Source organism: Aythya marila (genome assembly GCF_965140915.1).
Source record: "Aythya marila genome assembly, chromosome: Z".
NCBI lineage: Eukaryota > Metazoa > Chordata > Aves > Anseriformes > Anatidae > Aythya > Aythya marila.
In genome coordinates, this window is record NC_139080.1 from 1,674,659 (window position 1) to 1,690,621 (window position 15,963).

The 15,963-nt window shown below is 41.9% G+C and overlaps 1 protein-coding gene across 1 annotated transcript in view; it reads right to left on the minus strand.

The window, feature by feature from the left end:
* LOC309889652 (netrin receptor DCC) overlaps positions 1–15,963 on the minus strand; it is a gene marked incomplete at both ends in the record, with an annotated part of 357,636 nt that overhangs the window by 204,656 nt on the left and 137,017 nt on the right. Inside the window, 3 exons of the mRNA XM_082782596.1 lie at positions 2,823–2,959; positions 3,336–3,486; positions 13,967–14,251. Of these exons, the coding sequence (XP_082638722.1) occupies positions 2,823–2,959; positions 3,336–3,486; positions 13,967–14,251 (573 nt within the window). The remainder of the gene's footprint in view (positions 1–2,822; positions 2,960–3,335; positions 3,487–13,966; positions 14,252–15,963) is intronic.

Genomic DNA, 15,963 nt, shown 5'->3' on the forward strand with positions numbered 1-15,963 from the left:
AAACCCCTTCTGAGGACAAAAGAGTGTAAAAATAAAAAAAGGCACTTCTCAAAGTTAGAAAATACACAGAAAGGAATTTAGTTGAGCCCCGTTCATACATCTAATCTTCAAACATTTGTCTAAACTCTAAATTCCCTAAAGCTACTGAGCATGTAGATGATTTATATATTAAAAAAGGTAATCTGCACCAGACCTTTTAATATTCAGTACGCAGGGCGACGCGGCTAAAATATTGCCAAAAGGCCATGCTACAAAATCACGATTTAGCAAAATTTCTCAGCTCGCCTTGCAAATTCATTTACATCTTGCGATGTTAGGCCTACGTCCAACACAGGAGTTATTTTTAGCTTTTGAAAAGAAAAAAGGGATTCCATTGTGCAGTACTCTCCATTCCTTACAAACAGCCTCATTACTTTAAAGATCAAAAGCATCTTGCCACCATGTGATGTAACTAACTTTGATCTGACGCCGTCTACCCAGCTAGACTTCAGAAGAGATAATTATGGGACTTGATTTGCTTTTTTTTCAAGCACTGCAAATGTCTTGCTTATCCCTCTTCGCACTCCAAATGCTTCAACAATTAAAGGATTACATCAATATTAAAAAATGCAAGTTTGGCAACAAAACGCAGATCAGCGATTTACAGTTTGTTAACTAAACGAGCGTATTAACTCTAAGAAAACATATCTCCATTTGTATCTAGCAAAAAAAAATAAAAGTATGAATTTGTTATGCTGTTTACGAGATACAATTACATGAGAAACTTGGTACGTTTGAGAGTTTCCTACTGGTAAGGATGGATTCAACAAATAAATAGATTTGTAGCCCTGCTATATTGCTCTGGAAAAACAGATACCAGGGGATTGTCATCATCATCTGCTGAGTTTTAGCCACTTAATAACATTGGAGTCCTTTGAACAGTTGCTGTTATTAATGCAAACATACATGAACACGACGCTTCGTTTTCAGCTGCCTGTCACAAATGAATGATTTACTCATGAAAACAAGAAATGCACATAAATATTGTGCCTTTTTTATCTGCTCTGAATTTGTAAATTCCTTGGTAACATATGTGAAAAGGAACTTAGAGAAAAAAAAATCAACACAGCTCATAGCAACTGCTTCTTTTATATAATACAAACACGGAGTACACTTGAATTGTGTCGTGGCAATGCAGTTTTGGCTTCCTCTTGAGATTGCAAAGAGTCGGCAATTGTGGCATCTTTCATCCTCGTGCACTTCTAGTTTCATTCTTAGTACTATCTTGCCATTATGTTCCCTCCTTTTAACGTTTTTCGTTTTTGTATTCAACCTTCCAGTCATGTCATATTGCCATCACATACCTCTCAGAATGTGCAAGAAAATGTATGCGCTTTTAATTTCTACATGACACTTACAGAAAAAGGCATAATGCAGGTAGAGCCAGATGCATTACACACCAAATGCAGGCAGGAATAAATTTTTCAACAGGTATACAAAGGACCTAGGTGCAAATTTCCTATTAATTTTTACGTGAATCACATGGCCAGAAACAATCTGTGCAAGAATCAACACGATGATCATCCAGCCACAGTTGCTCTTACCAACAGATACCGCTATTGATGCTGATCCTCTATCATTGGGGAGAAATATTAATCTAATTTCTACTTCCCAATCAACTCTTAGTCACCCAACTGCACTCTGCATTTGAAATAAGACATCTTTCAGTTAGACAAGTACATTGCCCAAGAAGTCACCTGCCTTTTTAGTATAATTCCTTATAATGAAAACAATTTCCCAAGTTGAACTTCTGCAATAATAAATCCACATTTTTATTTTCACCCAGTAAAACAATGTATTCCGCTAATGTACCCAAAGAAACAGAACTGAACCCTCCATCATCAGCAATTACTATATTTTATTACAGCTAGATAAAAGGATATTGTTGTACAAGCACTGAATATCCTATAATCCAAATTAAGGCAGTATTCACTAATGAAAGTATTTTTATGCATAAGCTTTAAAGTCTGAATATAAAATGAAGAGCACATTGAAATACATTATTGTTTGACTAAGAATTAGCTACGTAATATTTTAGATCTGACTGAACAACACTGAGGTACTCTGCTACTGCTCAAGTGTTTAAATGAAGAAAATAGAAAAAAGGCAGCTCACAAATTTAAATGTTTCTTATTTCGTTAATGTTTGCCATGAAGAAGGGATGTGTGATTTGAGATATCAGAGAAAGCAGGTTCAGTCAGGAGGGTGCTTCCATAAAATTTAACAAGAACCCTCAGACCGTCGCTGCTGAGTGAGGACTTCCACAAGTGTAACTTTTGATATTTTAGTGGAAATACTCTAACATACATTGACTTTTCTTACCTTAATATATTGACAGTCATCCACACACCCTGAAGGACCAGCCCTGTTTCTCTGATCCTAATAATATTGCAGAACCACGCAGGAAAAGAGGGCACGTTTGGTGAGCAGCTACAGACCTGATTTTCACCCATTGTACTTCTCACTTGCTCATCAGTGACATGCATTTTAATAGAAGAAATAAGGCTTCAGGAAGCAGAAACAGAAGGAAAGACCGTTTACAAAACACCGTAGCAGTTAGCATCCAATACCATAGGATATTCAGCAACAAGCTTATGGGACACAGTGGATATATCCAAAGATTTACAGGATTTGGTTTCCATAGGTGTGAAATCCTGATCAAGGTAGAGAAGGAATTTTGCAATTTGCAATTACTTGGAATTACGGAAATTAAGTCATTGTGAAAAAGGCAACGATTAGAAACATTCTTGGAGAAGCAAAGCAGGAGCAGTTCATGGACTCACCCATCACTGACAGTTCCGCAGAGCCGCTGCTGTTCTCGTTCTTGTAGGTGACGACGCATGTGTATGTCCCTGAATCATCATCGGTCACGTTTGATATGAGTAAGTTACTGCCAGCCAGTAATGAATACTTCTTGGACCTGAAACATCGATATTGTATGTTTGCAGGGTGTTAAGATGGGATCTCTACCCAGCAAAACACACATCGTAAATTATTCCGCAAGTAATTCCCAGCTGCGATTTTTGCTGTTAATAACTTTACACCTCCATTTTAAATACCAGCCTAGTAATCCATTGTAGCAGGCGACATTTATGATCAAATTCCACCCTCAGATTTGGCGTGGAGATTAATTACATGGGCAGGTTAAAAAAAAAACTGGTCCAGTGTCATTCATATTTAGGAGAAAATTTCACGGCCTCCAAGTCTACCCCACTGAACTTCAAGTATTAACGGTTTCGCCTTTAATTTGCTCAAGGTAAATGTTATGATATGAAAGGCACAAAGGGGTGAGGTACCTGATGGGGAGCACTTCTTCTCCTCGCAGCCACGTGAAGGTGGGAGGGGGGTACCCAGAGACACAGCACTCCAAAACAGCATCCTTCCCTTCCATGGCCATCACGTTGGACGGGCGCTGCAGGAAAAATTGTTGCCTGTGCAGACCTGGATCTACGAGAGCAAAAGAGGTAGTTAAGTTAAAAAAAAAAAAAAAAAAAAAAAAAAAAAAAAGACACATTCTTTTTGTTGGGGAATATATAAACCAGCTGATCAATAATGGCCCCAAGAGACCACACTTTTCACAGATTCTTACTGATGGAAAAAAATAGAAAATCATAGTAGAGACATAAAAAGCGTATCAAATCACAATCCTAGAGCCACTTACGGGTTGAACCAAGGGAGCAATTTGCAGGCGGAACAATACCAGCTTTCAGCAAGGTGAGAATGGACTGTTTATAGCCTGGTATTAAAGCCAGGTCTCGGAAAGCCACAGGAAGAGGCACAGCCGCGGCAGGAAAAGAGAGAGAGATATGTGAGGTTATAAGTGGTCCGGGATTAATGACGCCGTTTTGGAGTTGGAAGAGGGAAGTTCATAAATATGGCGAGGAGAGAGGAGGAAAGCTTCAAGTGAAGGAAAACAGAATATAAAGGAAGAACTTGAAAAGCCTGAACTGAAAAGGAATTAGGAGAAAGATCAGTGCCCCAAGTTATCCTTTGCCTTACAGCGGGTGTCCACATGGACACGCCATGTGTCTGAGGCTGGCTCAGCTGGCCTTAAACACTTACTTGTATAAAACCAAGCCAAATTCAAGGTGCACGGCTTAGGGTGAGCCAAATCTCTCCGTCAGCACCAACCAGACAGTTTTTAAGACACCCACACTCAGGTAATGAGCTGGCCGACCCCAAATCCCACCCGCGGTGTCTGAAATACCAGCAAGCAGAGCCATACGCTGAGGAGATCTGCTGGGTTTGTTTGCTTTTACATGAGTCTGTTCTTCCTCTAAAAAAAAAAAAAAAAGCTTTCATTTTCTTATCGCAGATGTTGAAGCAAATGTGCTGGCCCACAGCCATTAAACATTACTCCTTGTTTCTGACACAAACATAAAAATTACACAATATAAATGAATATTCCTACCAAAATTAACAGCTACCAGATCTTCCAAAATCATCTCGAAGTAATTAACTGCTTCTCCCGGAGAAGTAGGAAGAAGCAGTAAGGAATTTGTTATGGATTTACTACAGCAGATCTCAACTTCGTATCGGAACCAGATGGACGAGCAGTTTCCAGCCATCCGAATTACAACTGGTGCAGAAGTTAGCACACAAAATTCAATAGCTTCAATCTGTGAAGAGATCCCAGCTGACGTCCTGGTTTTTGCTAGGATAGAGTTGATTTTCCTCCTAGTAGTTGCTATGGTGCTAGCTGAAAAGCCACACAGATACTTGGGGAAAGCATCCAAAGATGTCCTTTCCTTTGGGCACGCCTTGTGGATGCAGACATCCGCAATTTCTTCTCAAAGAACCAAACTCTTGAACAATGGTTTGGTGTTAATGCTAAAAGAGTCATCGCCAAAAGGTCTGTGGAGCACAGGCTGCGAGCTTCGGCACGAGGTACAGCATCATTTGTACGATCTCCATCCACTTACTCTTGGAAACGGGGTTAAAAATATCACTGAACGTGTACTGGGTAAACCCTGGGAAAATATGGATTAATGGCACGACAGCTACTTCAGGATTTGGTTGAGTTGTCTGATAAAACTAACGACTGCTCCACCAGTACAACCTGTTATTTCCAGCTCATTACAAAGGGTCTATCAAGTGATATTTCTCTATTAGAAAGGATGGAAAAATGAGTAAGATTTTAAGATTAAATGGTCATTAAATCTTTTCTCTTCTACAGCACAGGCCACGGACTTACACCCAGCCTGAGCTCAGAAGTACATTTGAATAAAGTGTGTTCTTCGAGAGGGCATCCAGCCTTGATTATCAAGATATCCAAGTTCTCGTTATGCCCTAATCCAGCTGATTAAAGAGCACTTAGTATATTCTTCCTGACAAGGTACTCAGAGCCCATAATCAAGCCCACACAATCAGCCAGCTATGGGCCAGCTTCAGCGAAGGACAAAGTGCTCCGCTGGAGTCATTGACTTCATTCCAGCCACAATTTCATCTCTGATGCACGATTGCGTTGTTCATGGCCTGAACCCAACGCCACGATGCCCCTATCACCAGGGACGTGCCAGGACACCTCTTGGTCGTCTTCTTACAAAGCTGCTCTCGCTACACTCCAAAAACTGTTAGTGAAGCACTTGATTCATCTTGTTCACCCCAATCTGCAAAACTGCTTCACCATTTGGTTTTGGTTCGTTGTTGCTGTTTTGAAACCCAAAGGCTTTCTCCTATCTTGGTGCCGCTCCCCAGAACCCAATTTCCAGATCAGGGCATCACAAAGACCTGCTCCCAGCCTGCAGAGAGCCCATCGCGTTGCCGGCATTTAATCCTGTTGATTTTAGCATATTTCTACACGTTAGTGTTTAAAACTGAACAGATCTACCTAAAACTAATTACGAAGCAGTGAGCTGGAAGAACTTATTTCCCCGAAAACCACGCGTAAACCTCTCGTTTCCTATATAGCATTTTTCCTGAGCACACAATGAGGAGTAACGAGGTGCCACCACATATCCACATTTTCCATGCTCGTTAAATTGGTGACATAGTTGAAATTTGGAACTACAAATAGGATTTGCAAATGTGTGTGTGATTTTGATTATCCCCATTACCCTGATAGCGGAGCCTAATGCACTATTTGGAAAGAAAAAAACACTCATCTTCACAAAGCCTTGTTAGGGTAAGTCGTTTTATCTCCTTTTTATAGATGGTTAATGAAGTAACTGAGATGTTTTGTGATGCAACTGCAGACCTACGCGCATTCAGCAACATGGAAAGGTCCTGAATTAATTTTTTCCCTCTTTGTGTCAAAGGCATGGCTTCTGTTACACTATCAGCATTAGTCCTTCACTGCTCACTCCCAACAAAACTTCAGATTTGTGCCAATAGGCAGTGATAAGGGTTGAGGATGTATTTATTCTCACACCAAACCGTTCTAAAGTAAACGGATCTCCCATGCAACTCATTTCCATCTTCTAAGAAAAATGAAATTGCAAGGAACTCACTTGGATTCAGCTCTGCAGATAGAGCTGTCCAGCACACAAGGAGAAAAAGACATTTATATTGCAGTATTTTAGCTATGCAGTGTATTAAAAAAGTACTTCCATAAAAAACGTTGCATATTGTTGTACAGCATCTGACTCTGCGAAGCTATTTGGTGCTATGAGGGCATTTGTAAATATTCTGTTGACAAAAATCTCCCATCGTGTCGTACCCACGCAATTTTTCCGAGCGAATTTGGATAATATTGGACTGGGCCAGTCGGGTTTTTACGTTTATTGCAGCAGTTTTGATATTGCAAATGGCCGAAGTGAGCTGCCTTTAATGTGACACTGATGTGACGGAAGAGCTCTAAGTGTTCGTAGTCGCATTGCTAAATTCGATTAAACCAGATAAAGATTTAGACCAACTAAAACCCAATTTTGCTCTCTGCTGTCAGCGAAGAAAGGCCGGCGAAATTCCCCGACCCGATCTCCCCGTCATGCCTAGAGGCTGAACACTTAATCCCGACGAGAAAGCAAGGGTTATGGGCGAGCAGTGTTAGAGAAATCTGTCATTAACGTGATACCGATCTCTCAATATACAGAATGCATTAAAATGTATAACCAGAATGCAGCCACTACTTGGAGATTTTGCTTTTTTTTTTATTTTTTTGCCTCCACCTCCCAACCCCCTCTCGCATTTCCCCGCTCCATCCTTTCTGCCCTCCCCAAGCAAGGCAAATCTGGCTCGGAAGAGCTGTAGGATGCGACGCGACCAAGAAAATATAAGAAATAAGGACGCAACGATTGTAACATCAGCGCTGCCGTGCATCAGGGTGTGAAGGCATTCTTCTTACTGAAGGAACTTCAAAATACATTAACTAAAGCGCAAGGAGAAATGTGCCAAGTCGCTGCTGGAACACAAGACCGTACATCAGGGGTCCTGTTCGCAGCTTTAACGATGACTTCTTGCGCGACGCTCCCTTTGCTCAACCATAATGAAGACAAAAATATTTACAGCCCTTTCCTTGTTCCTAGGTAAAAGGATAACGTAAGATTTATTACTCTGGGAGTAGACAGGGGACTCGGGTGTTGTGTATTTACAAGACAAAAGCAGGAAGCTTTCTCTCTCGCCATTAAAGTTTTAGAGGCCAAATTGAAGCAGAAGGAAGTACTCCACAACTGCACGAGCAGAGCTGAGACAAAAAAAAAAAAAAGAAAGGACACATTTACACTCTTGCTATCAGCTGAGCAACACAACTTTGGCCGACATTGCTTTAGAGCTCCATCATCCTCGAGAAGCAAAGACGTGAGCAATTAAAAAGCAGTGGTTTGATCCCAGTAGATAAACGAATTCAGAGAGGAACCTAATAAGATTTTAGAAGTGACCCTCTGAATATTAGGAATGTAACTCAAGAGGAGAGCCAGCCCCTCTCCCAGCAGCATTTCACCCTAGTTCTGCCGAAAACCCAAGATGAACCTCCAAGACGTTCAACTTGATTTCCTAGAGAAGAGGCACAGCAGAAATCCCCCCCAGAACTCATGGCAATGCTAATCACCAACAAAAAAGTGATGTTTTTCATTGGTTTTCGTACACTGATATAGACTTTGATTGCATTGAGCATTATTTTGTCTCTCAAAGATGACGGGCTGATGGTCCATCAGCCACTCCATGATTCATTTGTTTTTAGTATCTCTCGCTCCCTTCGTTTTCTCCTAGGCCTCGGGAATCTTCAGTATTCAAAATTTACGGTCAACAATTAATGATCCAGAGAATCTCCCTGCTCCCTCGGGAGCTACTTTTTATCTGGATACAGCGACCTAAATATATCTGAGGCACAAGCTTTAAGACCCACCAGACAGTCCTGGAATAAAAACCAACTTTTGGCATTTTTAAACATAAGGAATATTTTTGACTAACCAATGCCATAAGTACAAACCTTTTTCCAAAACTGGTTTAGAAAATAAAAGCTTTCTTACCTTGCAGGTACAAGTATGGAAGCAAGTTCCACCTCTTCCACCCATTTATAATGAACTCATAACAATATTTTTTGGTTATATTTGAAGAACATTTGTACCCTGAGCATTCCTAATTCAATATCTTTCCCATCTCCCATTCCTTCAACTCTCCAAAAACCCTATTTTTTAGATCGTAGTTACTGTTATCAGGTTATTTGCTCCAGTGTTTAGGTGTTTTGAACTTTTTTGTAACCACGCTGCTGGTGGTGTGAATAGGGCTTTAATCAAAACTGCCTTTTGCTTCGTGTGTTTTAGGAAAATCCCGAATAAACGCTAAATACACCCACAATAACCATACAAATTATTCCACTTGAATTCTCTCTGCCTGCTAATTTAACTCCTGCACGGGGGGAACAATTTTGGTTTAAAAGAGAGCTTGACAAAAGGCAGTGGCTATTAAAGATTTGTCTGTGTTTCACTGGCAAATTAGGCTAATGGCCGGAGAAGAAAGCAAAGTGTTTCGTGCAATTAAATACAACAAGCTGGAAGTTCATAAAATGACAAAACCCCTAAATCGCCTCCAAAGGTCTAAATCACTACCTCTGATGATGGAGATGTATAATAGTTATAGTCGCTAATGGTTTATTAGCATTAATCAATTTCCTGTATTAAAAACAATCTCGTGTCACTCTGCAGTATAAAAAATCTCAGCAAAGGCTGTTCCAACACTAAAAGGGGAATTCTGTGTTTGGGTTCCTTCGTGAAATGTGTTTTTAGAGCAGAATTTTTGGTAAATTTAGGTAAATTAGTGAACTACCTTGTTCTTGGCTGCGTACCAAGCTTGCAAGCCAACTTGTGGCCCACTAGTTAACAGTATCAGCACCCTCAATCTAGTTTAATGCCATTAATTGTATACCAAAAATCTTCCAGTGACACCTTATGCCTCCAAATACGTCCAGAAACACATTACAAAATACTCTTCAGACCCCTTATTCAACTCTAAATTTATGCTTCAAGCATCACAAGCGCTAAAACCGATCCCACTTCGAACGATCACTGAAATCTGCGTGTTTTTAATAAATAAAGCCACTATTCTGGCAGCTAGCCTAGGAACGATGAGCAGACCACACTTCTTGAGTAGATATTATTGTTCTTGTGACTGCACTGATCTGGAGATCGGCTTCTAAGAGGGTACACACTGACTGTAACTGTCTCCATCTGCTTGTTCTTTTTTTCTTGTAACTAGGGAAGTTGCTCTAACGTGGGAAATTTGACATTTGGATGCTTTTGGTAATAAAAATAAGCAGAGTAATCGCAACAGTGCTAAGTGAGGCAGAACGGGCTGGTGCAGGTGGGATATGGATATGCTCAGCATTCAAAGGGCTCTCTCCTAACAACAGGAAAATGAACCCTTCATCAGCCACGATACCAATCGAGCAGCACAAGCGATGCCCACGCCTGGTCCACAGCTCAGGACGAGGCACTTGAGCCATTTGTTCCTTGGTTTGAAAGCAGGAGAAGCAGCTACCAGCATCCAGCCTGCCCAGCTGCTGAGCACACACCAAGTTTTACCATCAATTCCTGCTCTCAACCCTTATCACAAGCTCTCTTGAAGCAAATCCAACCTTGATTTAAATGCAGCTGATGGGAAATCCATCACGTACTTAAGCAAAACCAGTAATAGCTGCTGGAATTAAGTGTTTGAGTTCCTTATGCTTGCAAGAATATAGTTGCTGGTTTCCAGTCATTAGTTATTTATATGGCTTGTAAAAAACAGCAGGTTAAAGAGCCCTTTTCACCCCAAATATGTACTTACAGATTGCAATAACAGCAATTCTATAAAGATGTCCTGGACAAAGTACAAATTTCCCACGTGTTTACCAAAAGGCAGGCTATGGAAAATAAATACCATAATTCTTTCCTGAACTATTATTAATCAGCACTCACTCCCTCAGCTGCTGCCTCGAGCGGGAAGCTCTTATTTAGGTGGTATTCACGTAGCAGAAATCCTTCCCAAAGCAGCCTGGGCTCTAACAGAGGCTTTACACACTGGCATGCCCATAAATGAGTGTGCAAATACACGTGGTGTGAATTCAGGGCAAGGCATTTATGCAGGAAACGAGCACTGGACAACATAAGGATGAAAATGGTTAGATTAAAAAAAATAAAATCCATACATTGAGTATTTTATTTGGCCACATCTCCTGGAAATCTGTTTTCATCGAAAGAATAAAAAGTGTTAAGCGTTAGCTGCTGAGGTTATGTGTAAATACGGGAAAGGATTGACTTAGGCAATTATTGGCAGTTAGAGAGCGTACGGCCAGACAGCCTGGGTACGAATGAGAAAAATCTTGATTTTTGCACAGCCTCACGGTACTGTAGAAGAAACCGAGGCTTTGACAAAATTGCGTGCTTGAATTCAAGCAGACCGTCCTCAAAATTAAAGCTAAAAGCTATCAAACAATGGAATTGAGCATACCCCACTCCTCTCCTTTCCCATCTGGACGTTTACTAAATAGGATGTCCCCAGCTACGACGCCTCCTGCATGTATGTGACTACCCAAATTTAAGCTAAGAGAGTGTTACAAGACCAACCTCTCCTTCCTAATTCCGTCTCGAGACCTTGAGGGATCCATTTCAATCCGTCCTCATTGCTGCTCTACCCTTCTCTCCTCAGAAGCACAACGGTGAGGAAGGAGCTCCAGCAACCCAACTCAATTTGCATTAAAAACGAAGGAATTACACGATATTGTTATTGTTATCTTGAGCTGCAGCTCAGCAGACAAGCTCAGAGAGAGAGAAGGAACGTCCCCGCCAGACAATAGCACGGTGGCAGATTGCTTTGATGGCTCCTGATAAGCGCAGGATTATTATTTATAAATAGAGAACGACTGGCTTTCAGGCACCAAACTGCTCAACTTCTCCTTTTCAAACATCATTTGTATTTCTGAAGTGTACAGACCTCCCAAAGAAACTTGCTAATTAATTTACAGAAGCAAGGAATTTGGCTATAATTTAATTCCTTAGCCCTGCTTTGTATAAGATCTTTTGCTTTTTTTTTTTTTTTGCCTTTTTTTTTTTTTTGGTACAGTACTATTGTTCCCTCTAAATTAATTAGGTAAGCGTATGCGGTTATTTGAATGCGTACTTCCTCATTTTTTCCAGTACTTGCTGAAACTTTCCACTTGGGACTAAGCTTTTCGATCTCAAAGAAAAGAAAGCTTCTGTAAAAAAAGGTGAAAACATGCATTTGAAATGAATGTGATTCTCCGAGCAGCATTACCTTGTGCCAGGATCCCAGTGGGACCATTCCTACCTGCAGGCATCCCTTTCTTTTTGTTTTCTGTCCCCATCCTGTTGAGGAGCAGCTGGGTGGGATGCCAGCAGCCAGCCAAGCCTAACCACCACAAGCTACTTCTCTTTGGTAGCAGAGGTTGAAGGCTTTATCACTCTTTAGTTTACAAGGGGAAAGAAACAACAGGCTTGAGTCAGGTAAGGTGAATTTTAATCCTTCTCCTGCCCCCAGGAGAGCAGTAATCCCTTCATCTGAACATTTTGTTTTGCTAACCTCTATCACATCGCATGACAAATGTTTCTACCACGAGGAAGTCCGGCTATTTCCAGACCCACCACAACGTCAAATCAAATCCTTAAGCCACAGGCACTCCGACTGAAAAGAAAAAAAAAAAAAAAAAAAAAAGATTGCTTTCATGTCTATCCCTCGTTTTCTCTTCCATTTCGTTTGGAAGGTGTAAAGAAGATCATAAATTATTTGCCAGGATCGCAGCCAGTTTTGCCACACGTCCTTACAGAGGTGCTGTGTTTTCACAGCATCTCTCATCTCTGATCTTGCGATCACAGATCATAACCACCAGCAGAGGAGAAGGCACATTTTAAAAATACAGAGAGGGGATGTACTACCTAAGCCTTTTTCTTTTGCTACCTTGCCTTTTGAAAGAAAGTTTTGTTGTTGTTGTTTTTGCGCTAAGCAGGGAAAAAAAAAACACTGCCTTCGCTAATTACAGAAGAGGAAAGCTGCAGCTGAAGATAGATTTCTGCCAACGAGTGAAAACAGGAGAGGCTGAATTAGCAGCAAAGTATCAGAGAGCTCTGAACCATCAAAGCGTGCACACGAGAACCAAATTCCCAAGAGGCTCAATAAGATCTGAATTTTTTGTTTCAGGAACACCACTCATTTCTTATAAGAGCTGCTGTCTGTTCCCATTATCCTGAAATGAGGCCTTGTGCTGCTTGCCCTAAGCCAAAGTCTGACGGACTCCACTGGCTCCTTGTTAGATATTTTCCTCATTATTTGTTCCAGTGTTTTTCTGCTATAAAATTCAAACGTGCTGGGAAGAGACAAACGAATGTGAATTCCCCCTCTCCCCTCCCCAGGCAGCGTGAGAGGCCATTTAGCCTCTCAGAAAGTTAACAGCCAGAGCTGTGAAAAGGAAGAAGCACCGATCCATCCACAAATGATCAGGAATACAGACGGATGGCAAAATAACACTCTGAAGCTGAGACAGCTGAAAGAACTCTTCCAGCTTTTCTGTGACACACAAAGCTCTGTGGCAGTCTTAATTTCAGCCAAGAAAACTGGAGAAATAAGATTCACGGGCAGGGAACTTAATTGACATTAATGACTGCAGAAGTAGTGATGTCTCAGTGCTGCCCCATACGTAGGGAACAGCACACGGCTCTGAGGCTCATGGTGATCCTGGAAGCATTTTGACTTTTCCACCACCTCTCATTTAGTGAGAACTATTTAGCAAGAAATTATGCAAGCCGTTTGCTCAGGAGAAGCATCTCAAACAATTTCTGAAAATGCAGCATCCCTGCCCGATTTCATTAGCGGTTACACATTAGCAGGCAGATCTAGAAAGGAAGGAGATTTTGAAGGAATGCCTTCTTCAGACCGCTCTTTTGATGCCCAGTTCTTGGTGAAATACCGCAGTGGTAACCATCCCATTTAACTGATGGATTCATTAGATGGAACAGCAAGGTGCTGCTCACTTGGCTGAGTTTATAACACTGGCTGACACAGTTAAACTGTGTTAGCTCCCAAACTGCAGTCTGTGAAGCTTGGCAGATCTTATCAGGGCTGAAGTATCCAAGTAACCCAGCTTTGAGTAGGTAAATTTGGCAGCTAGTCCCGACAGATTGCTTTTCTAGTCACTGGAGAAAGAGGACCTCTTTCAGTGAGTATTTGGGGACAGTAACTTTTGGGTAATCTGTGAGGTAGGAATTACTCATCTCTCTCTATTAACCATATAAAAAGACCAGCTTCATATACATCTAAATGAGGTACCTAAAGTTAGGCAATGTGAATATTTCCCTACAGTGTCAGCTCCTTACCTTTGCATCACGCTGCTTCTAACGGGCTCCAAACTCTTCCATGTAATGAAGAACATGGAAGCTTGTAGAAGGAATTAGAAATTGGGATAAATCAGCCTAGCTGCCCCCGGAGGAGTGACTGCAGCTTGAGAACCAAAGGACATAATCAGACAAGTGAAAAAAGTCAAGTAAAAGTGTGCAGCTCTTACCTGACAACACTCTGACTTCTGCATCATTCCCGGTCCTTGAACTGGCTGGGTTTTTTGCCAGGCACCTGTAGATCCCACTGTCCCCAGGCTGAATCCTGCTGATTTGTAAAGCTCCAGAGGGCAAGACGGCCACCCGTGCGTCGGCCGGGCTCAGGAATAAATCCTCCTGGTTTCGCTGCCAGTGCACCACGGGCATGGGCTCCCCGACGACTTCGCACTTGAGCAGGATCGTGTCTCCCGCAAAAGCCGTGACCGATTCCGTCTGGGAAAGAAACCTCAGCGGTCCTGCAAACACAAGCAAAAGAAGCAGTTAGATAGCCGCTGAAAATAGAAGTCCTTTGCTGTTTCCATGTCGATTTGGATTCTGGTAACATTCCAGACTTCAAAATAAAAATAAAAATAAAAAATTGTGATGTTCTGAAAACTACTCGGAGATTGCTGTAATGGCTGGGTGACTAACACCTTCCTTTGTAAATTATACTCATTAACGGCAAAGAAAAGATGTGTTAAAGAGCAACAAATTGCATCTGTTACTAACAAACCCACTCAGGAACAACTTGAAGGAAGTACAGACGCTATCGTGCAACACAAACCTCTCAGAAAAGCATTCAAAGGAGGGCACAACTGAACCTACACGGGGTTAGAAAAATGTTGCAGTCTCATCTTTCTGCATTTCTCCTCGCCCTTCCCTCTGAAGAAGAGGAAAAATGATCTGAAATTTCTTCTCTTGAAGAAATCCTTTAGGTCACAGTCAAATACTTCAAAGAGGGAAGGGCCTGTGTCTGCTTTCCTAAGAAACGTTTTTGTCTTACAAGGGGAAGAGAGCAGAGCTAGGAGCTTTAATTGCCTAACTCCCAAACACCCCAGCCTTAATCCTGTAGAAACATGATGGCCACATCCTTCACGTGCTACAGAGGGAAAAAAAAAAAAAAACAACAGGACACAGACTGCAAGATATAAAGCACCAGTGAGAGGCAACCCCAAGGCCAGGCCAGCGTGAGGCCTAAAGTGCAGGCGCCGCTATGGGAATTTGGCCTAGTAAATGCAGGCCCTTGGAGAAGTATGCACAAACATACATTTGAAGGAAGAGAAAACTTAAAACAAGACACTCAAAGCAACTGAAAAATATAGAGGAAACGAGCATCTTTCAGATTATGAAGGCTTTCACGAGGTGTTTGTCCAAAGGCGCTGTTAAACTAAGGAAGCAGAGGAGGAAGGACCTGAGTTTCCTGACATGAAATTGGCACTCGGGCATTCAAAGGCATTATACTAGGGAATAACAGCACAAGGGAAGACCAGGAGCTTCATTTCGTGGTTCAGACACCCGTCTTGGGGTCCCCCACCAGGTCTCAGTGTTCCCATCCCACAGAGCACCCCCAAGGCTGCCACATCTCAACATGGGCACAGTGCTCCCAGGAGCTGAGGCAGGGGGATTCCCCACAAACAGGTTCAGGAAAGGTTTCCTGAGGGATTTCTCCACATAACCAGGAGCCTACATTGCTTCTTTACTGCAGGGTGGTGCTCCCAAATAGCTGTGTGTATTCAAGGATAACTGGTGGGAGCTGGACCTGCCCTTGGTAGACCCACTGATCCCCATCTGTGCAAGCTCTGCCACCCTCGTGCACGTCCCCATGCCAGCAAAGATGCTGCTTCCCACCTGGCCACAAGCACCGATACAAACACAAAAGCCTTACACCCCCAGCAGAGCTGATATAATCTAGAAAAATGCAAACATTCAACGCTTTCGGCATTTTACCTGAAAAAGTTGGAAGAGACAGTGTGAACAGCGAGGGAAGACTGTTGAAAACTACAGATTTTCCTGGAGGAAAAACATCTAAATTTAACGGTGTACTGTAAAAACTAGGACTAAAACAGTTGTCATAATAGAGGAACCCCCCTACATCCTGCCCCAGAAATCCATGCAATAATCCCAACAGCTTTTCAGGCAAGGAAAACAACAGCATTACTTCTAGCACAGACAGACCAACTCCTCACAT